This window comes from Ischnura elegans, chromosome 4, assembly GCF_921293095.1.
Source record: "Ischnura elegans chromosome 4, ioIscEleg1.1, whole genome shotgun sequence".
Taxonomy (NCBI): domain Eukaryota; kingdom Metazoa; phylum Arthropoda; class Insecta; order Odonata; family Coenagrionidae; genus Ischnura; species Ischnura elegans.
This window is the reverse complement of record NC_060249.1, coordinates 113,882,651-113,905,985: the sequence shown is the minus strand read 5'-3', so window position 1 is coordinate 113,905,985 and position 23,335 is coordinate 113,882,651. Positions and strand designations below refer to the sequence as shown.

At 36.4% G+C, this 23,335-nt stretch overlaps 1 protein-coding gene across 1 annotated transcript; it reads left to right on the top strand.

The window, feature by feature from the left end:
* Positions 1–365: 365 nt before the first annotated feature.
* On the top strand, positions 366–19,913 carry LOC124157909 (centromere/kinetochore protein zw10 homolog). Its single transcript, XM_046532991.1, has 10 exons — positions 366–458; positions 535–731; positions 4,307–5,123; positions 7,678–7,817; positions 7,962–8,068; positions 9,194–9,369; positions 9,466–9,672; positions 11,967–12,089; positions 14,947–15,080; positions 19,422–19,913. The coding sequence occupies exons 1-10, from the start codon at positions 422–424 to the stop codon at positions 19,623–19,625; spliced, it is 2,142 nt and encodes a 713-aa protein (XP_046388947.1). The 5' UTR covers positions 366–421; the 3' UTR covers positions 19,626–19,913.
* Positions 19,914–23,335: the final 3,422 nt, after the last annotated feature.

The following is a 23,335-nucleotide window of genomic DNA, read 5'->3' as shown; positions in this document are numbered from 1 at the left end:
ATCACTATATCCTTGAAAATTTTCTTTACTTTAAGTGCATGAATCGATCAAAATGCAAGGAAAGTAGGAATTAATTGTAAAACACGGTCCTCGTCAAAAGACATCTATAAATGAATCGATCATTTCAGTTGATCCTTATTAAGAAGCTAAAGGTATATTGATACAATTAGCAGGGTTGATTTTCTGACTGGAAAAATTTTGCTCTTCGAACTTTATATCCCAATCTTATGTTTCCTTAGATGCTATACGAGTAAAACACATTTTCTCATTAAAAAATATTGAGAACGAATATTTCAGATTAGGTTAAATGAACGATTCATCCCAAAACGTAAATAAATAAATGAGTGACAAAATTCGTGTTAAGGCGGGAGCAGGCGGGAGTATTTTCTGTTTTAATAACATACATTGAAATTAGACCAAAATGAGCTCGTTCGTCGCTCAAGTGTTAGCGGAGAGAGGTTCGATATTGATTCATAAGATTTTTTGCTCATTGAATTTCTCATTCTCATATATTTATTTTGCGTCTGTTTTCAGAGAGAGTAAAAATGGAAGACCTCGAGAAGGAAAGCTATAGTTTATTGAACGATGCCCTGTCACTGAAACATGACTATATGGAAGCATTAGAGAGCCATTATGTGAAACTGATGAAGCCTCTCAACTCTACCCCGTACTTGGTTTCATTTCAAAGTCTCCATAATTCCTGCAGAGCAGTATCGATATCCCTCCAAGAGGTAAATTATCAAATTTTCATGCACGAATTTAGCTTCAGTTTTTTTCAAATGTAATGCCATTACATTGGCGTTAACGATGGTATGGAATCAATCGATTGGGACGATCGTGTTGGTGTGGTGTGTTGGCTTCTCACGCCGTGGTTTCGAGTTTAAATCCTGACGGTTGCAGTGAACTTTTCGAGGCTGCCGGATCCGTACTCTTCTGCTTTTCGGAGATCTGTTTAAGTTCAGGATTCCGCCCATTTGATGGAAAAGATGCCCTTGATACATTTCGATAATAGAAGGCTAATTAATGGGTTTCTCCTCATTCCTCCTGTGCCTTTTCCTACATGGCGTAAATGATCTCAGCTATCGGTAGCCATCTCCAAATACCCACAGGACATGAAGCAACCGGTGGTATTTGCTTAGGTTGGCAGAGTACAGAATTTTTTATTGGCATCATACTTGGACATGGATCATTTCTTTATCGTCGTTTCTATTGTTGGTGCTCACACGGGGCTTGGTACTGGGTCTTCACGTTATTTTCAATGACAACAGTATTCATGCAGTTGTTTAAGGGCCCATACAATTGATACAGCGGGATGTTATTGAATGAATTAGATCATGCGGTAGAAATGTATTTGACGGCAAATAGTCTCATGTGACAAACGGAATAATTATAACTTGCGTTCATTACTAGAGATTTTAATATTAGTATGATATTTTTCGATATTCCCATCAAAGAGGTTTCATGTTTATTTTTATATGTATTTGACTATTAGTTTTTGCTTCTTTGGGCAAATCATTCACCAATACTCACAATTAGTGGTGGATGCCCGTCTTTATTAACCTAACAATGAAAATTTCCGTCTTTATCAACACAAACAGTGATATTGGTGATTGTAAATAACCTTTAAATAAAAAGTAATTTCCATCCATGGAAAAATAACGCCTTCCTTTGAAATGAATGTTTTCACACTTAGGACAATAGAATTCATTGATTATTATTGTCTCTGGTGGTCTGTTATTGAAGATAGTAATTATGGAGCATGATATTAGCGTTACTTATCACACCACCTGTCACTTTTCCACTTAGAATATCCCTCTTCATTTCAATTGGGAATTTTAGTCTCCATTCTATTAATTCCTCCTTGATTCTCTGCCCTTGCAGAATATTAGGCAATTTCACCTATAAAAATGTATTATTAATATTATTCCAACTGGTATTACTTGTCACAGCATCGTCAGGGTGTCACGAAAAATGTGCATAGGTTTAAATTTAGAGGTGGCGAGGAGAGGGTTGGTGTGACAGTGGAGAAATGGAAAGGAGAGCTCTGTGGACTATTGGTAATCAATGCAGACTTGACGGTATGGAAGTTGTACATGTTCATAATGAATGGTGCGAAAAATCCACAGAGGAAAAATCATTCGCCTTGACCAGGATTCGAACCCGGATCCCTCGATTTCCGGCCGAGTGCTTTAGCCAGTTAAGCTACCGAGGCATCATTTATAATGAAGCTAACTTTGTTTAAAAACATCCTTTTTAATTCAAACTGACCCAGGTTACAACATATCTCCCAACAGCCTAAAACCTTTTTGATACAAATTGTCACACCCTAACCCTCCTTTCCCAGTTGCAGACTGTAATGGGACCCACCATCATGGGTGTACTTAATGAGATACCGGTAAGGCAGAGGTAGGTTCATTTCTAGCCACTGCCTTCTCACAAATGGGAGTGGGTGGAGGGAAGTGGAGGAACATGGGGCAGCCATCATTCGGGCCATTCACTGCGGCTAGGGACTATGTTAGAGGCCCTTTATTTTGATGTCCTCCCAGCACAACGCCTCAAGAATATGGCTCTTGTAAATTTGCTCTGACAGAACTCAGCTCTGCTAATTTCTGGGTATTTTTCAACGTGGGAGTTAGATTGAGGCCATTGTCATACAGAGCCATGTGGGAGTCCCATCTAGGTTGTCTCAATCCCATTTATTTTCAGATTTACAGTGCAACCTCGATATAACGACACCCCACGGTGCACTACTAAACACTCGCTATAGCGAATTGTCGCTTTACCGGAGGTGGAGCAAGTAATAGCCAATATACCTGTTGTGAACAGATATACAGGAACAGGAGTGGTGCGGCGACAGATAAACATCTATCCGATAAACGTAAGCATAAATCCAGACGAAAGGCGATGTTTTTTTGCATCACTAAATTTCCTTACTCAAATAACGACTAACTATTCAAACAATTTATAAGCGCCGCACTGAATAAAAATCATGCAAAGCATTGTTTCGTCAATCACTATATTTATCGAACGACAGTTTACCAAATAAATTTGAGACTGAGCACTCCATTAACTTCATTTCTAACAGATCGTTGGCAGTTACAGAGGTTAAAGAGTCTTGATGAAAGTCTTCCGGCGGTGAAACCCTCGCTATGGCGAGAGCCAACGCCGAAAGGGTCTCGTAAAAACGAATGTTTTAACACTCTTATTATAGGGTCAATTGACGGTGCATCGGCTATCTCTCGTTATAGCGGGGGTGTCGCTATAGCCCGTACTCGCTTTAACGAGGTTCTACTGTAGTTGTCAAACTTCATTCAGGAGTGCTTTGAGGGAGTGAGGTCCACTGAGACGCTGAATGTAGAGATTTTACACAAAATAGCACACCAGCAGGTTTTCTCCTATCATATATGGTGGGATAAATTGAAGACGGTCACCTATTTCACATGGTGCCACTTAGTCTGGTGAGAGTGACTCAGTAGTGGGTCACACCAGGGGCACAGCTAGGAATTAAGGTTGGGGGATTTAGGTGCAACTAATATCGGGGTGTGTGGGGGTATGGAATACCCACCAGGATAAGCGGTAGGTGCGAGATTAATATATTGCAGAATTTTAAAGATAAATGGTTCTAAATGGTGAGTTTTACGGATTTCTGAGGGATATTTTATTCATCCTTAAACTATTCTATTAGTAATAATAATCCAATTAAGTAAAATTGACTAAACTTAAAAATTTCTTTGAGCTCTTGGTGCACCACATAGTTGATATAGGCAGGACAAGTTTTGTCTCTCTAACGTTTCATTTCAAATAATAGCATCAGCTACATAATGATGAAAAGTAGTAAATAAATGGTCTTGCGTTATCCATTGGTGGGACATGCTGCGGCAAATATATCAAAACTAATATTTCTGGTGTAAGTATAGTGGGAATCAGTGACGTAACTATGGGAGGGGGGACAGATCCTCCAAAAGCCTCAGTGAAATAAAAAGATAATTTTAAACTTTTGTCTAGTTTGGTCGTATAAAACTTAATCTGCTGAAAGTTATATTTTTAGTGCCAAAGTGACGTAAAATGTATATCCAGCCATCTCATTTTACAAAACATTTCCCGAATCCCCCGTTGCCTGGGGGCAGGGGTGGTCGCCATCCCATCCCCCCTCAATGCATATTCCTAGTTATGCCATCGGTAGGAATCATTCATGTGCATGTGAAATTTCCAAATCCCTCTTTCTCTCCTGCTCTCCACTTCTTCTTGAGCACTTTAATGTCGTAAAAATGTATAATTCTTTGACCATCCTTATTTTTGTATACAGGTTCAACCCACACCCAGCTTTTCTGATGTTCAGTTGGAAACACTTTCAGCTACCATCGAGGAAGTTAAAGGGTATGTGTGCATTTTGAAGCAGCTTACAGACCTGGATAGTACTCTGAGCAGTGCGAAGACAAATTATGAAAACAGAAACTTGCTGGAGAGTGCGAGGAATTTAGGGTTGTGTCGAACCTTATTGTCTGAGGAAGCAAGTAGTGAGGAAATAGTTGAAATTATTGAATCAATCAAACGTGATTGGACCAACCTTTGTGGTGCTGTGATGTATGAGTTGACAAATATGTGGCGTGAATATTTATCTTTCAAAGACAGACCTCGATCCTCGGTGAAAAATCTCAAAGTGGTGCAACTGAATGTTTGTCTTAAAAAGAAAGCACAATTTTTGTTGGTGGTGGAGGCGATGAAGTTTTTGGATTTGCAAGATCACACTGTGAAGACTTTTGGATCTATGCTCTTGCAGCATGTGTTTAAACCACTCGTTGAACATGATTGTGTGGTTAAAAAGGAAGTAAACGCTTCAATGTCAATGATGACTCTTGAGATCATGATACAGGAAAATTCTGTCAGTCCCACTTATGCCATAGTTTTGCATAATTGCCGGCGAGTGTTTGAGTATCTCAATGAGAATGTCAATCCGGAAATCTCAGAAAATGTCAATTTCCTTAATATGGTGGGAAAATTCATTGATAGAAAATTTTGTCAGCTTGCTTTCAAAATGAACTTTTTTGACAGCAAAGACATAGAAAAATTTTCATCTGATGTATATTCTACAGAAAATTTCAAGAAATATCTTCATGAAATAGGTGAGTTTTTAATTTATGTAATTTGTATATCTTGGAATGGAAAAGGGTGGCATCAACTTCATTCTTACTTTTATGACCCTAGAAAATACAATCAATGGCTTCAAGCTTCACTTCATGGTATTTAGTAACTTATGCCTATTAGATGTTGATTAATTTTGAACTTTTTAAAGTTTAATATGAGGACTTTCACTTCAGTGCAAAAAAAATTGTGGATAACTTCAAAGTAAATCCTTATTGTTTGAATGGGACCCTAAAGATATTTCTTATTGTTAGAATAATTTCTTTTTTCATGTGAAGCATAGTGAACTCTGAATAGGGTAGTTTCCTTCATCAAAGAAAACGAAAGGCATTGATTGCGATTCGTTACCCACCATTTAGTGTATTCATAATATACAAATTATTTGGTTTTGGAAATACCGGTTTAGACAAATGGCAAGGGTCAATTTTATCCCCATTTGAAAAAGGCCAGATTGGCGCCCATGCGATGCCACTCCACGTGACGTCACAGGGACCTAGTTTCTACACGAGAGGATAGGAGTTATACATCGTCTGAGATTACCAATGCATGCATTAGGCACAGAGCTGAGGGAAACATGTCTTAATAATCGCCTATTAAAACTGGCTAAGGTCAGAAAGTTTTCTTCATTTGATAAGGTATTAATAATCCTTATTTTAGCCAAGCGCTACCAGCTAGCAGGGTACTCTGCTACCTGCTAGCATCCTGCGTCGTATCAGCGCTCAAAGCCTCGCCCCAAGGTCACCTCACTTGCGGCAGTGGAAACCAGAACGACGTCACACTGAGTTTTCCCGGCATTCATACTTAGCCGTCGGGTTTTAACGCTCTTGAAAATTTTCACTTTTCATTTAATCGCGAAAAATAGATATCGTCATTTAAAAAACTAAATCCGCGAAGTACGTACTCCAGGAGTAATAATCTTTCAGCAATAAAGCAATAAAAAAATAATGGGAAACCACCCTATTATCAGATGACAGTGGTAAAAACATTAAGAATCACAAAACTTCTGCATTGCCACTCAGCTATAACAATGTTTTAACTAATTTGCATATGTTGGAGTGCATGTGTTATTGAAATAAGGCTCTTCATTCCTTGAATTGAGACTGGTTTTTTCTCCGGAAACTTTGGCTTGTGTTTTCGGTTGAGATATTTCTTTTAGGATAAAAGTGATGAAAGCCTAGCTATTAATTTATTTATTTTTAGAAACAGGGGTGTATTGTATGCATTGTGTGTTGTACAGTTTAGTATATTATTTACTCATTCAGGGTTTCAACCCAAAGGTTGGTTTCGATTCACTCACTAATCCATCTTTTACCTTTTCATTGTGATGAAGAGTGAAAAATAAAGTTACTATATTTTTCCTTTTTTCAATCCATCTCATATTTGGTAAGCTGTTCATGACAAAAAATTTACCGATGAGTTGGTGAGATCGCACGCACATGCCACGTTGATCATAACCTCTTAGCTACATTTCAGCTGTGCGTGATTCATTGTTGTTTATAATCTCCTGAGCAATTTTTTCCATTGACTGAGAACTGCAATTAGACACAGTTTCCTAACCGCTCCACACAGTCACTCTGTTATTTGCGGTGTCTCTTTTATGATTGTTGCTTATCTTATAAATACATATAAAATTATAATTGAATTCTTCATATTTTGCTTATCACAGGGAAATTTCAAACGGAGTTCTTGTGCTAATATCAACAGAGTTCATTTCAGTTCCAAATCAGCCAGTATGGAATAGAAATATACTTAATTTGTCAATATGAACATTTTGAACTTCATTTAAAGTCTGTTCTTCACACTCAGAAAAATGCAGGGAATTCTTTTTTTTTATGCATTCAAAAATCAATGGGGAAAACAAATATTTGTATAAAGAAAACATGATTGTTCATTGAGTTGACAGTGGACTCGTGCTGTGAAGCAGTCTTTTAATCCTCCTAGGGTCTAACATAGCAGCCAAGGAAAGGGATCAGTATCCTGCTGAGTGGGGTCCTGGCCTTAGGACGGGTGTGAGCCTCTGCCGATGCGAGAGAGCTTCGTACAGGGGGTGCAAAAAATTTTGAAGGGACTTTTAACGTGGTAGAATTTCCCTCCCCGAGGCTCCAGCACGAAAGGGTTAAATCTATTAAAGAACTCCTGTCTAACTGAGAAGGCACCACATTTCTTCATTCTTGAAGGATCTCTATATTTTCAATGACAAACTTCTGCAGGCTTTCACATTTTAAGTAGACTTGCGTACTGCTCATTCTTTGTGTCACCCTTTTCATGAAAAATGAAAAACAGCATAGTTCACATCATGATGGCATTCAAGAAGTGCGTAAGTGGCAACTGATGTGGAAACCAACATCAGTAGTTCTTGATAACTTGAACACGTCTGCTCACATATAGTTTGATTAGAAAGAAATGCAACTACTGATGAATACTTGAAGAAAAAAGATTTCATTGGCACTTGGAAGCCTACTTATTTGACGTGCACCTATCTATCTTTGTTGATCTTGTCATTCTTTCCCATAATTAATTTTATTTCATTCCTAGGTTTTATACGCTTTGATATTCCGAGCCAAGGACAACATATTCATGAAATGTTTGACTATCTCAAAAATTGTACAATTCTTGAGGAAGCAAGTTGCATCATGCATAAGAAGATTTTTGAAACTGTTTTGGTGCATCCAATTGTAAGTCAATGCATCCAAGTTGAATAAATAAATTTTCAGTCACTAATATTATTTTCATGTGAATTTATTATTAGATGAACCAGGCACTACTATTTTTGTAACGTAACCCAGGTAGTTGATAATTTTTATTTACATATCTTGCAGTTCTCACCTAAGTATCAATACTACAGGAGCCTTTTTAAGAAGGTCGGTCCATTGAGTAAAGATGACTTGGAAAAATGGGACAAGATTCCTAATCAGCTGAGAATCAGGTAAGCTTATGCTTGATTAAAATTTCATTGCTGAATTGCATTCTAACTAATTTAGGGCAGACTGATGAGTTCCTTTTAACATTTTTCATCAATTACGATTAGTTTACAATTCAAGAATCTTCAAAAATTACTAAAGAGTTTTTTTTCCTGCCGCTTTTCGTCATCTGCAATGCTAGATCAGACGTCCAAGTAAACTTGAAACATTCCTTGTTAGCAAGTAAGTAAAATAATTCCAGTTTTTGAGGAGAATAGGGTGGTTTCCTTCATCAAAGAAAATGAAAGTCATTGATTGCGATTCGTTACCCACCATTATTCTATTCATAATATACAAATTATCTGAAATTACCAATGCATGCATGAGTCACAGAGCTCAGGGAAACATCTCTTAATAATCTCTTATTAAAATTGTCTAAGGTCGGAAAGTTTCCTTCGTTTGATAAGGTAGTAATAATCCATATTTAAGCCAAGCGCTACCAGCCAGCAGGGTACTCAGCTACCCGCTAGCAGCCTGCGTCGTATCAGCACTCAAGCCTCGCCTCAAGGTCACCTCACAGGGCGGCAGTGAGAACCAGAACGACGTCACACGGACTTTTTCCCATCATTCCTACATAGCCGTCGCGTTTTCGCGCGTTTGAAATTTTTCACTTTTCGTTTAATCGCGAAAAATAGATATCGTCATTCGAAAATCTAAGAGCGTGAAATGCATACTCCAGGAGTAGTAATCTTTCGATTTAGCCAATAAAAAAATTATGGGAAACCACCCTATTCTAATGGAAATAATGGACCTGGTGTAGCCATTCATTAAAATGTAAATATCCTGCTGATTTTGCGTCAGATTTTATTTTTTATACAAAGATTGCGGGAAACCTTGTAGGAGTATGAATTCATGCACAGATAACCCGCAACACAGGTAAGCTGCAGCCGGATAATCAGGAGTCTGATGTACTTAAATGTACATATGGTATTTCACCTCCGTACTTTTGGTTAATTTGAGATACATTCATTCTTCTAAGTTTTTTTCAATAATCTTAACCTGAACAGGATTTATTATAAATAAAGACTCAGTTTTAGGTTTTTTCTAAATCTTTTTACCTACCTGCTATTTATTCGAGGTCTTATTTACAGCAAATCAACTCAAGATCTCATGGATAAAATTAGCCATTTGTTAGAACAAGCCATTACCAAAGATAGTTTTGAGTGTGTCAGGCAAATGTACACAGTTAAAAATATCTTTGACATGTATGCTATTTTATTACCTGAGGAATGCCGGGAATTAACTGACAATAGTGCTCATTTCTCAGGTTAGTAATGTTTAAGAGGTTGATTTATGTATGAACTTTTAATGAATGTTAACGTGTATGAAAATTTTCTTTCTTCACTGTACCTTCATCTTTCAGCAATTATTTACAACAACTGCACACATTTCTGTGAATGGATTATCTCTCTTGGACCAAAATATCGTGATTACTTCCCTAGAATGAGTAAAAATTCAGTTGTTACATTTTCTCAAGAAGCCATTACCATACAATGTGCTGGAAAGCACATATTTCAAAAATATGTGAAGAGCCAAATTTCTCATTTGATGGAAGTGATCAATGAATCAGGTTAGTACATAATTCCTTCTCTTATGTTGAACTAACGAGAATACCTTTCACTGAAAAGAAGGTGTAATCAAAAACCTCACAGGCTTGGTTGATTTTGCTGAAACTAAGGTTGGAAAAGCTTGAGTCTTATGCTAATAGATTTAGCAAATTTTACATGTATCACTTCATATTACTCAGAGCTGTCGGAGTAGTTCTACATTTATTACCTGATTATGAGATACTTTCTTAAAACGGATTTTAAAAATATATACCAAATTTTGCTTTAACCCTTAGAGGGCACGAACGTTTTTATACGTTTTGCATGCTGACTACGGTATTTTCCCAAAATTTTTATTGCTATACATGGATATGTTGCACCGGGGCACTTTCCCTCATAATAATGATGGCTAAGAGGCTTACCTCTAACAGACCAGCCCTCTTGGCAGGGGGTGCCTCCTGCACAGGGGGTCTCCTCTACACTGGCTGGCAGCTAAAATCGTGAACTCCCTAAGCCCGAGGGTTAAACTGGGAAAATAATAAGCAGAGACTCGTGGAATGCATTTTTATTTGCTTAAATGATGGGTAGCATTAAATGCTACACTTTTAAGGCCAGGGATTTGGTAATTATGAATATAATTATATGGGTCCAGAAACCTGAGACTTTTTTTAATACCACCAGAACTTACTTGTTAGTCCAAGTAGGCTGCTCAAAGTGTTTACTGACCCATTAGTTCATATATGAGCTAATTGTGGCAGCGTCATTCATCTAAAAAGGATACTTGTCTTGGAGCAACAGCCATCATACAGCCACTGGTACCTTAGCTCAAATGAAGAGGTGAAAATATCATCATCATTAAAAGTCAAGAATACAAATATCGGTTTGGCACATTGCTCAATTCAATTCCATTATCTATAATATTTTAATATTCACGCAATTCTTGTGATTTACATCCTTCACAGCCTGCCCCAAGTATCTTATCCAAAGCCTTCCTTTGCCATTATTCTCTCCCACTGCTTCAAAGATGGTCTTGATCATGCTATTACATATGTCTCATTATGTGACCAATTAAGTTTTCCTATTTTCTTCTCAAGGTTTTCAGAAGGCCTTTGTCGTACTCTTCTTAAGATTTCCTCATTTTATACATAATCAATCTGTTTGATCTTTATCATTTTTCCATATCACCACATGTTGAATGCTTCCACTCCACCGCTACCTCTCCACTGCTGTCATTGTCCATGCCACATTATCATAAAGAGGCATGCTCTAAATGTGAGTTGCAGCGAATTGCTTCCTTGCTTTGACGCTTATATTTCCACTTCTGTTCTCTTCACAAGAAATTGGGGGCAGTAATTATATCTCCGTTCATGTGATAGATTATTTTTATTGAAGGAAAATACGTTTATTAGTCTATTGAATTTCTTCTTGGCTGAAGGATGCTTTTGTGAATAGCAGTGAGATTTAGAAGTGTGTGGCAAAAAAGTTATTTGTCTTGGCTGGGATTTGAACCCAGACCTCTCCAATGGCCATCTGCCAATGCTGCTATGTATTTACTCCTCTTATTCATCATTTTTCAAAGTGAATGTCAAGCATTCTCAGCGAGCATTTGTAAAATCTGGGTCCATGTCCCAGTATGTCACAGCAAATTCCTACCTTTGATGGTAGATTTTCTTATATCCATTTGTCTTCACCGAAGACTAGTTATAAAGTCATTTGTATTCTGCAGTGCTTTTAGTTAATATCTTCACACATTTGTTGATTAATCGAACGACTTTTCAACTGCACCTCTAGTTCTCTGATATGAATCCTAGTGCCATGATTCCCCCATTTACAGTTTGCAGTGTGAGTCAATCGTGTATGATGCAATGAGGATACTTGAGCCTGTGATTTTAGGAATGATTGGAAGTTTTCCCTGTATGTGTATCATTTTAATTAATGTAGCTTATTGGGTGAGGGTACTTGTATACTTGGAGATTTTACTTCATTCATTCATCCTGCATATGAAATATTCGTTCATTCTTTGAATCAATGCCAGAGATCAAAAGCACCGATCAACTCCATACAAGAGAATTATTCTCAGTATTTGTTAGTACATATTTAATTTACTAATGGAGCAGGCTTGAATTGTGGTTGGGCTATTGGCTATCTGTAGATTGATGATTGAGGCCTTTGTCAGTCCTGATTTTTTCTGTATTTGTACCAAATTGTTTAACATGCTGTTCTACAAAATCACTCCAGACATGGTTGAATTCATTTGTGTAGCAATATTGTTTCTGTAAAGATTTTTTTACTGTTTATTATTTTATTTTTGTTTTAGAATTAAGTGGAAAGAATTTCTTAAAGCATGAGGAGACTCTGAAAGGCTGCATCAGAACCATCGAGACACTCAAATCAACATGGGAAAATGTACTAGCATATCATGTATATGTAAAGACAATGGGTAAGAATTCAAACTAGTTGATAACGTATTCTGCATGACCATTTCTGAAATGGAAAAAATCTTAAATTTGATCGGTTAGTTTATACTGTGAAGGTAGATTTTAGAAAATAAAAGTAAGAACTGCATATTTATCTAGTTTAGCCACATGCTCCAGTTGGTCGATAATGCATCCCATGGTAAGGGTGGTAACGACCAAGATGTGATGTCGTCAAGACAGTTCTCATGGTGGCCAAACTTAGAGAGATCACGTAGCTGTGGTAGCCATGATAGGTTCACCACCATGGAAGACTGCAATATGTACATATTTATCAGTGTGATAAGCAGTCATTAAGATGCAGAAAAATTAATATTGTTGACAAAATCAGCTTATAATTTTTCTTAGATGTGTAGTGAAATGATTGTTGCTGCCTCCATTTCCTTAAATTTTATCATACGAGCGTGCTGAGCCCGCTCCTAGAGGGCTTCCCCCGCTCTTTTCAATGCAGGTCCACAGAGGGATAGACGCGTTTCTAATTTTAAAATGTGGAAAAAAAGGCAGTGTCTTATGCACAAATTTAATTTGAATGTTCATGTACAAATTGAGGTCAGAGGACCTCTTTAAACACAGCATTGGAAGTAATTACACTATCCTCTGTTAAACGCACATGATGACTCATACTTACGTATCAACTGGAGACTTGAATGTGGAATCAGCCGCATTTTGATAAAAGTGATTTAAAGAATGCGAGATATTGTTGCAAATGAACAAATGTATCAGTTTGTGCGCCGTTAACGTCATCAATATTTACAGATTTTTTTTTTGTTTTTTTTTTAAATTATTTATAATCCAATTTTAGGAAACAATAGCAATATTTAGGAAGTAATATATGCCGTCGCATGTTCTCTGATAAATTCTGTGCATTTTGGTACCTCATTTGTAGAGTTTGGTTGCGTATAAGTTGAGAAAAAGGTATCTATACAGTAGAAATAATATAGAAGATAGAATTAGATATTGCAAGATTCAAGTATAGTTTAGTCCATGAATCAATCAATTAAAAAATAGGAAAATGCACATGTTTTTATTTATCCTTTTTTTTGTTTTTCAGTTAGCAATATTTACTTGTCTTGCATTCCACCATTTATTTTATTTGAGGCAATTTCGAATTTGAAATTAAACCAGTAGTAAAGTGGAGGAGACTCAGTCTCATCTTTGACAAGTGCACAGAATTAATCTAGAAATTATAAATTGTATTTCTTAATAATAGCAAGATAAGACAGTAGCAATCATATCAAAATAAATAAACCAGAGTAGAAATGAAGCCATATATATCCACTTATTATTTTATTGAAAGAGATGTACTACATCAAAGTTTCAAACTTCAAGTAATGTGTGATTTATTAAATGATAAATGAATTCTCTAAATGAATGGAGGACCTGTATTTACTCACATACTTTAAAATACACACTGGGTGAGTGGATTTTTTTAATGAACCAAGAAATATTTATGAATCCCTTTTGGTAAGAATATTAGTGATTTAAATTTACTTGCGCACTTAGTACTACAGGCTTCAACTAAAAACCATCTATGCAATATCACTTGATCTTGTTTTAAATTTCTTTGTCTTGTTTGACTTTTAATTTATTTTAAGTAACATTATTTTCTGTGTTTAATTTTTTTCTTAATAATGTTCGATGCTCTTTATCTCATTTATCTAAATGTATCACACATTTATGACAAAAATCCTCAACAAAACTCTGAATCTCTTTTTAACATTACATACCAATTGTAACATCTAATGACTATCATCCCTTAGGACAAAATGTTTTATCATTTGGGCTACTTACTAGAGGATATTATGCATTGTATTAGGTTACCATTAACTGTATAAAATTGACCTACTATGTAGCCCATAGGAACAAACTCAACGCCTGTGGTTCTATGATGTCATTACAAACTTCAAAATCCCAATTATATTCATGTGAAATTAAAGGAAAATTCACTCTACCATGGGTCTGTTTACTTCCACATGCGCCCAAATATCTAGTCTCCTGTGTAAATCCTAAAATAACTTTACAGCAGCTACTGTTTACCGATCTGAAATAACTGCTTTGTTTACATGAGCAGTACTGACAGTTAAATTTGGAACATTATGTTTTGATGATTCTGATTGGTATAAGGTGTCTTGAAAACAATGGCACCTGTGGTTGTTATCACATTTTCATAATTGGCCTGTATTTTAATTGTAATCATAACTGCTGGATGTGTTTTATTTTTAGTAAGAGATGCATGCATATATCGATGGCTAAGTTCTTACAACACGTATCTCAAAAATAGCAACTTTTCTGGAGAGCAAAAAAACGATTATTTTTTTCTAATTGTACCCTAAAATTAAAAACCAAAAATTCATAAAACTGAAAAAGAAGCATAAAATTGCCAACAAAGGATTGTTATTTGCATGAATTTTATTTTTTAATGTTAATACACTTTGTTTAAGATACCTGTGTCAAACTGGCCGAATTTTGAGATACGTGTTGTTAGAACTTAGTCATCGATATGTTACTTCAGTGTATGTTTAAATTTTTTTTCTCTTTTCTAAATAGTAAAAGTCAATGGGAAGAATACCTCTTTTTGTATAGGGATCGGAGGTTTTAATGTTGGTCAATTACTTACGGTGGTGGCTTACAGTGTAGATTCATTTACTTCTCATGATTATGTATATCTGTTATTCACATGTATCAAAATTTGCATCTTAAATGTTTACATATCAGTACATTTTGTGAAAATATCAAATTCCGAATGATTTAGTCAATGAGCCACCAACATTTTAAAACGTTGTGGCATATTGTTTGATATTATGTTTTTATTATTTTTTTCAGGAGAAATCTTAAGCTCAATTATGAAAGAATGGACAATGAAAATTCTTATGACGGGAAAAATTTCTCAAGATTTAGCTGTTTATTTAAGAGTATTAATTCGGGATGTGTTGAAGAGGCTAAATTCCAAATTCAATGTAAGTTTTTAAGATTAGTTATGTAAATTTAGTTAATTATTAAATGTAGTTTTTGAACTGATTGGCATTCCATTAACTTTAATAAATCTGTAATTTAATATTTGTGTGTCAGAGTTGATTTAAAATGATTTTTCATGTATTGCTGTATCTACTCTTGATTCTCCTTAGCTAGGCATAATTTCATTGATGATTCCTCTGATATTGATGAAATTCATCATATTGGACAATTTTCAGAAGATTTAAATTCTTCCAGCTAAATTAAATTTCCTTCATAGTACTGTTGTTTATAAAATCTGTGATTAACCAGGTAGCACAATCAATATGTGTAATAAAATCTTGTTGAGTCTTTATACTTAGATGTAAGATTCTGCAGTTTCGTCGAAAAGTAATAGTGCTTAAGTATCAAATACTAGCATAAAGTACAGTACAAGCTTGGTTTAATGAGTTACAAAAATCGGCAGAAAATTGGTCACCGTTTTGCGTGCTCCTTATATCCGTGAGTGAAGGAATAAGCTCCTAAATGCCCCAATTCACCTCTTAGTTTTCATATTGATACTATTTCACTGATGGACAAGATTGTGTTTGCCGTAACTTTAGTTTTATATATAACTTTGCGAAATACCGCAAAAATATTTTTTTGCCCGTTTTCAAACTCCATGCATTTGTGGCTGCATCATGTGTAGTGATCATGGATCGAGGACCATCCAGGGAAGGAAAATTGCATCAAATCACTGCGCGACAGCAGAAGCCATATTAGGGACACCACGCCAAACTCTCTCATCGCAAAAAGTTGCATGATAGGTTCTCAAAGCAGGACTTTGCTCCATGAGCTTGTTGCGCAGTCTGCAACCTCTCTGATAAATAATTCTGCGTGACTATCTGCGACTCTCAGAAAAAATACAATCTCCTAAATGCCCCAATTCACCTCTTAGTTTTCATATTGATACTATTTCACTGATGGACAAGATTGTGTTTGCCGTAACTTTAGTTTTATATATAACTTTGCGAAATACCGCAAAAATATTTTTTTGCCCGTTTTCAAACTCCATGCATTTGTGGCTGCATCATGTGTAGTGATCATGGATCGAGGACCATCCAGGGAAGGAAAATTGCATCAAATCACTGCGCGACAGCAGAAGCCATATTAGGGACACCACGCCAAACTCTCTCATCGCAAAAAGTTGCATGATAGGTTCTCAAAGCAGGACTTTGCTCCATGAGCTTGTTGCGCAGTCTGCAACCTCTCTGATAAATACCGTATATCTCCGAATATAGTCCCCCCTTTTTTTCCAAAAATGGCCGCGGAAAAGTAAGGGGGGGGACTATAATCGAGTGTAATCCAATTTAGCATACTAAAGGTGACCATAAAGTAATAAATAACGGCATAATGGCTAATGTTCTCGTAGTCTTTCTATTTGAGTATATTTATGAGGAGAATCGGAGATATTAGTAAATACTGCCACGTTTTACCGGAAATTAAGACAATTTTTACCACAAATGTTGTACAGATACGATTATTCCGATTCAAATAGCATATCGAATATGCGTTTTCACGGAATCCATCGGGTAGCCGCTAATTTTTCTTGGAAAAGTATTGTTAGAATAATTCAATCGACACTGATCACTTAATGACGCATTACAGTAAATAATTAAAATGAAAACTAAACACACACTATCATTACATTAATCGAACACTAGAATTGAATCAATAGTATATGTACCCGTCGCTCATTTAATAACTACACGATTTAAATAATTGCGAAAAATAAACAGATAAAGTGAACCTTTCGTGACGATTTAGCATTTCATTGCGTCCGTAGCTACTATACGTCCTTGCGGTTCGTGTTTACAACCACTGCCGCTTTCACAGAACAAGAATGCGCAATAGGTGATGCATTTGTTTCTGAAAAGGCGCAATAATCGACGACTTTAAACCAGAAGCGCCGGCATTACTGCATTTGATCGAAATACAGCGACTCAGCATCGAAAGTGTAATCAATTTATTGAGGAATATCTTCAATTCGTCAGGGTAAATAGGATCGATAAATTACGTCGCATAACGTTTCGCAATTATTTCCGCGATATTTTCTTTATTAAAAATAATTTTACGTTCAACAGTGAGGTGATGGATCAAGTAGAAAGATGAGGATCAATCCTGCCGCAGATTAGAGGCCTTCAAAGACGGAGTTTCGATGCCAATTTAAAAATAGCCGTTGCAGAATACGCCGTAAATCATAGTATTTACAGTGCTAGCAAAGCGCTAATACATCGCGGAAGTCATTTCGGGGGTCTCGACGCGGCAGATTCAAAGAATTAGAGGAAAATATCGTCGAATTTGTGCGCAAATGCAGAGCAGAAGCTCTTTGTGTAACTTATGCAATGATTCGCGACGAGGCATTGAAAATTGATATAATTTTTTTTCAGTTTTAATGTTTGTTGGAAAAAGTTTATTTCTTAATTTTATTACTTTGATATTTGTAAGTCCTGTAGTTTAATTGTTTTGCTTAGCAGGCATTTGATAGCAATATTTTTATAATATTTATAATTTATTTAACACAATTTTATTTAGATTTCCTAAATTCTTCAGGTCACTTGGATTTGTGATGAGTTGATGGGTGTGTTACACTGGATCTAAGGAAGTTTCAGGGCCAAATGCAATACTGTTTATGGGCTTTAAGTTAAAGCTTATATATTGACATTGTCTGTAGTCATTTGGAAATCAAAAATATTAATAATTTGTGAAGGTTTAAAAAATACAATAGCCTTGGATACTTAAAAAAATTTCTCATTTCTTCATTACATCTGGTTAAGGAACTATAAATTACTGATACATGCAATGGATCACAACATGTTTTAGGTATAGTTATTTTGTTGTGATGGAAAATATGTGAACAGATTTGTTCTTAATCTTCACAGAAAATAATAGTTTTTATCGAATCTAGAATCTTAACTTGCTAACCACAGAAAAATTGCCTTCCTTTACATTTTAAAATTTTTCCCAAAACTGAGGTCTCAAAATTGGGGGGGGGGGACTATATTCGGGGGGGGACTATATTCGGAGATATACGGTAATTCTGCGTGACTATCTGCGACTCTCAGAAAAAATACACATAAGCTCTTGTGAAAGAAAGTAACGTTAGATCTTGCCCTATCATGCAGCCTCAGATTCTTTGTTGCAAGCACTCAAAGCCGTTGATATTTCCATTGGTGAAGATGCCCTTGCTCATTGCTATCAGTCAAGTGTTGCTCGACTTCTCTTTTACAACTTCAGGTTTGAGAATGACGTCGACTACGAGGTTTGGAAACACCTTCTGAAATCACTCTATGCAGACATTGCTTTTGCTCTTGTGCTTTATTATTATTATTTTAATTTGAGATTACAGGTCCGACAACTTGATTTCCTTGATAGTTTCTACTACGATTTCATGTAGTTTATTTTTAGTCTCATTAATGATATTGCCGGCCTCAGTGGCGGTGGGGTAAAGTCCTCGCCTGTCATTCCGTAGGTCGCGGGTTCGAATCCCGCCTGGGTAGGTGATCCCCATCCAGGGCATGGATGTTTGTGATGTTCTATTGTTAATGTTGCAACCCCCGCTGTAAAGGCCATTCTGTGCTGTTTGCGAGGAAGTGAGAAAAAATATATATTAAAAAAAATATAAGCTGAATTCAACTGGGGGTGGAACAGATAGAAGATGGGAAAAAATCTATGTACGGGGAAGGTGCAGACTGAAGTAGACTTGATTTTTTTCTGATTGTCCATTTTCCAAACGGTCTCTCCCTTGCAAACTGGGCATAACTCCAGGGGTGGATTCAGTATCAAATTTGGGGGTGGGGGTTCATGATCTCGGTCTGGGGAGTATAGAATACCCCCTTGAAGAGATGCCAGAAATTTCATTTTTATTCTTTACAACAGATGAAATGGAACAATGTATTTATCAGACCCTTAAAAAATATGGAAGGCATTAATAAAGTCTTATTATCATTGTGTACGTTTTGTATTACAAGGTATCCTTGTGCCCCCCCCCCCCCCAGAACAAAATCCTGGATATGGCCTTGCTTGTGCCCCCCCCAGAAAGAAATCCTGGATCCGCCCCTGTCCATACACCTTCCAGATTTAATCTGAGCAGTACATGATTTGATTTTTATTGAGGAATGATATGAAATGCTTGCTTTTGTACCCTCATCTGTTTTTAGTGTCGTACTATCCTACTCTTTCAATTATTCATTTTGGCTTTCCCGTCCTTTGGCCACACTGTCAAATCTCTGCATTTTAATCTCCGGTCAGCACTGTGGAAATGAAAAGTATCTTCTGAGGGATTAATTTATGGTATTTATTTTCAGGATGATGAACTCTCGGTCGTCCAATACCTTGACAAGTTGAAGTCTATCAGGGTGGTTTTGGAAGGGAGTACTTTTGAGATAATTCATAAGTGGAGAAAGGGTGAAGGCCCTTTAGCTGAGAGTCTTACCGCAGATGAACTTAAGAAATTGGTCAGGTCATTATTTGAAGCTCAGGAAATGGTGTATATTTTGAACAACCTTTAGAGACAGTTTTTTGTGATATTTAACAATTATGATTTTATATATATATATATTTGTGTTATCTCCCATAACCATCTGTTATTTTAAACGATATATCACTCCATGCATCATGCAAAAATATTTTCTAATTGCTATATTTGACGATTTATATTTTTGTATAAGAGAATTTAACAACATGTAATATAAGAGAATTTTCTACTCCAAGCATCATGCAAAAATACTTTCTTGTAGCTAAATTGAGTACATATTTATATTTTTGTATGAATGAATTTAATAAAACTGTGCAAAAGACTGCTTGCATTTTGGAACCTCATCTCCCACATTTCCGCTCCATCCTATTTTTCTCCTAAGATTTAAGTTAACCGTGGAACACCCAGCATCGTATGCATGCAGCAATGTAAAAATTTTACCAAGTTGGCTAGGGTCGTACCAAGTGATGATGTGGTGCCAATTTTGGGAGCTATAGGTATAGAAAACATTGATACATATTCTTCCCTCACCTCCACTTTTCACATTTATCATTTTCATCATTGTGACCCTAGAAGTAAAGCAGACGGGCATGTCTTAGAGCCAGCTATGTACATGCATTTTGAGTATCTATGTACCTATTTAATATTTCCCAAATATTAACATACTACCACTGTTCATGTGCCAAGGTTATGCTCTCAAATAATGACTTTAGTTTGTTTACTATGGGTTTTGGGCCGATTTATTTTAAGTGGTATTTTTGAGGGGTGGTTGCAGGGTCAGTGGATGTCTATGGCTACATTTAGAGTTGGGCTTGCAATAACTAGGGTTAGGGCTTAAAAATTTCCTTTTTAAATATTTTGGGGAAAACGGAGCCGAGACTTCTTAATGCATAAACAATGATAAAATTACATTGGCATGTTCAAATTTTCATAGTTTCTATCATGATTTGGAAGAATTACAAGTTGGATAGAGTATTTTTCCATAGATTGAAACCAATTGTGGTCTTTCTTAAAATTTCTGAAATGTATTAATGGAATTTTTACCTTCATATAGTTTATACTATTATTTGCATCCTTCTGAATAAAATGTGTTTCATCAGGGGCAAGGAGCTCTCGAACTTTTGGTTGCAGGTGTTTACATTTATCTCACTGGCATTTACTTTGAAGGAGTAGGACCAAATGTATTATCTATCGAGGACTCAGGAGATGAAAATGGATGAGGATATGCGAACAATCTTAATAGGAAGACCATTAATGCAACTGATAGAAATCATTCAAAGGACTCAATTCCAGGTCAGCAACAGAAAGTTATAGAGCAAATACATTCCTCAAGAGAGAATGAGAATGTATAAAAGGCTCTGATAGATACCAACCACAGAGATTTAATAGTATAATTTACAGATGGATTGGGTTCCAGGGGTTAGGTCATTCACTTATAGCCAGAGAAAGAGAGATCTGCCCCTTGATAATACAGAAATGACACAGCATCCAAAATGTAAACCATTAACATCCAACAAGGAAATGAAAACCAAAGGTAGCAATCAAGATTGCTTCACTGAATATTTTTCAGTTTTATCCAAAATGAATTGAGAATACTGATGCGTCAACCTGAAATGGAATATGTCTCCCATTGACAGGGCTTCACTCACCTTCAATTAGGATAAAAACAGAAAAATTGTCTCCTGCTCCTGGCTTGCGTGTTAATACAAGACCTCCATGGGAAGACTGATCTGAATAGGATGTTGATCACTAAAGAATAAATTCTACAGTAAATAAGTGGTACAGGGGTATATTCAATGTTTTTGTCGACCTTGCAGGACAAAATGCTTAACTCCTTGTTAAAGAGTCCAGACTCCAACGCAATCTAACTCTCCCAAATCATTGCCCAGGCCTACCTGAATCGCTTTGGGTCAGCACTTAGGATACATTGTTGACTCTCATTGGATCTCTGGATGGATTGGAGCTCTGATACAATAGAATCAAGCATTCAGCAAAATTTTTCTGAGGGGGTAAAATACGTAGAAGTGGAGGAGACAACTGCAAAAGTTTTGCTCTTCTTATATACTACTTACTCATGTAGCATTGAACTTGAGAGACAAGTGGCAACTGCTTTGAAGGGTATCACCAGCATCAGCAGAGCCGGATTTAGACAAAAAGAAGCCCTAGGCTATTCCACTTATGAGGCCCTTTCACCTCCCGTTTTTAAGTTTATAAATTTTATGAGAGATAATAATATACATAATTTTTATGTTAATTCATTATATGTGTAGAAATACTCCTTGCTTTTGGTTCAGCATTTTAGTATTCACTGTTTTTAGAATAGTGTAATTTTAATTTTGCAAACAATTTGAATATAGGCCCCTCTTCATCTTGAGGCCCTATGTTAGCCTAAAAGAAAATCCAGCCCCACCTATTAGCCTTCTCTGTGACAGCACAATTAATCACAGAGCAAGCTAAATTGCTTTACATTGAATTGGACTGTTATCTGGGGATTACCTCAAAACACTCTGAAAATTCCCAGAAGATAGCTTAAGTTTTATTTTAAACTATCTCCTGGAAACACACACTATTTGGAAGGTCTCAGATACAATAGAACCAAGCACATAGTAAACATTTTTCTGAGAAGGTAAAATATGTACGAGTGGAGGAGACAGCTGCAATAGTTTTGCCCGCCTCATGTATGCCCCCTTAAGCTATCTCCTAGCTTAACACAAGCATCCCAAAATAAGACAAAATACAGCCTGTCAAGCAGAAATTACGTATCCTCTCAAGCCTCTCATGACCATCAAGGAAAATGAATGAGATACAAATGAAACTCACTCCAAATGTAACAAAGCTCTCAATCCCCACTGATATAAGGGTGGTTCAATTAAACCCCAAATCGCAATTCATTTAAAGAATTTGTTATGTGAAAGGTAAAGATATACTTAAAAAAATTCTTCACCATTCAGCCTCTCTCACGTAAATTGGAAATAAGAAAATACCTAAGTTGATGCTCACTTTTAACAAAGTGGTGATGTCACTAAGTTTTGAGTTGTTCATTGAAATCAGGAGGGACCTTTCAATGAGGGAAGAAATCCTCACATGACCATGAACCATAACAAGCTATGCAAGGCCCACGCACAACCCCAAGGAGTACATAGATGACAGGCTTGACATGAGCTCTTCATCAACTCATAGCAAAAGCCAATGATTTTTGGTCATGAATCGCTCGAAAAGTACTCAAAATGGAGGACTATGGGTCTCTTTATTTTTCAAACTATCAACAAAAAAATCACATTCAACAAAAAAATGGTGAAAAAGCCTATATATAATATGTATTTATAATCCTGCTGTATGAAAAGCCGTGAAATATACAAGAATTGCTATGAGAAAAAATTCCCATGGACCAGGAATTGAACCACGGACCTTAGGATTTCCGGGCCACTGTGCAGACCACAATGCTATCCAGGTTCTTTAACTCCCATGGCAATTAAACCCTATACTATTATGGTGTTAGGCCCTTACGGTCCATCAAGGATGGCAACGTGACGGAGAAGGTACACCTAGTACCATGAGCCTCGGTATAATTGCCATGGAAATTAAAGAACCTGGATAGCGTTGTGGCCCAGACAGCCAAAGGTCAGTGGTTCGATTCCCAGTCCAGGGGAGTACTTTCTCATAGCAATTCTTGTATGAGCCTATTTACCGTATTTCTCCGAATATAGTCCCCCCCCTAATTTTGAGGCTTCAGTTTCGGGAAAA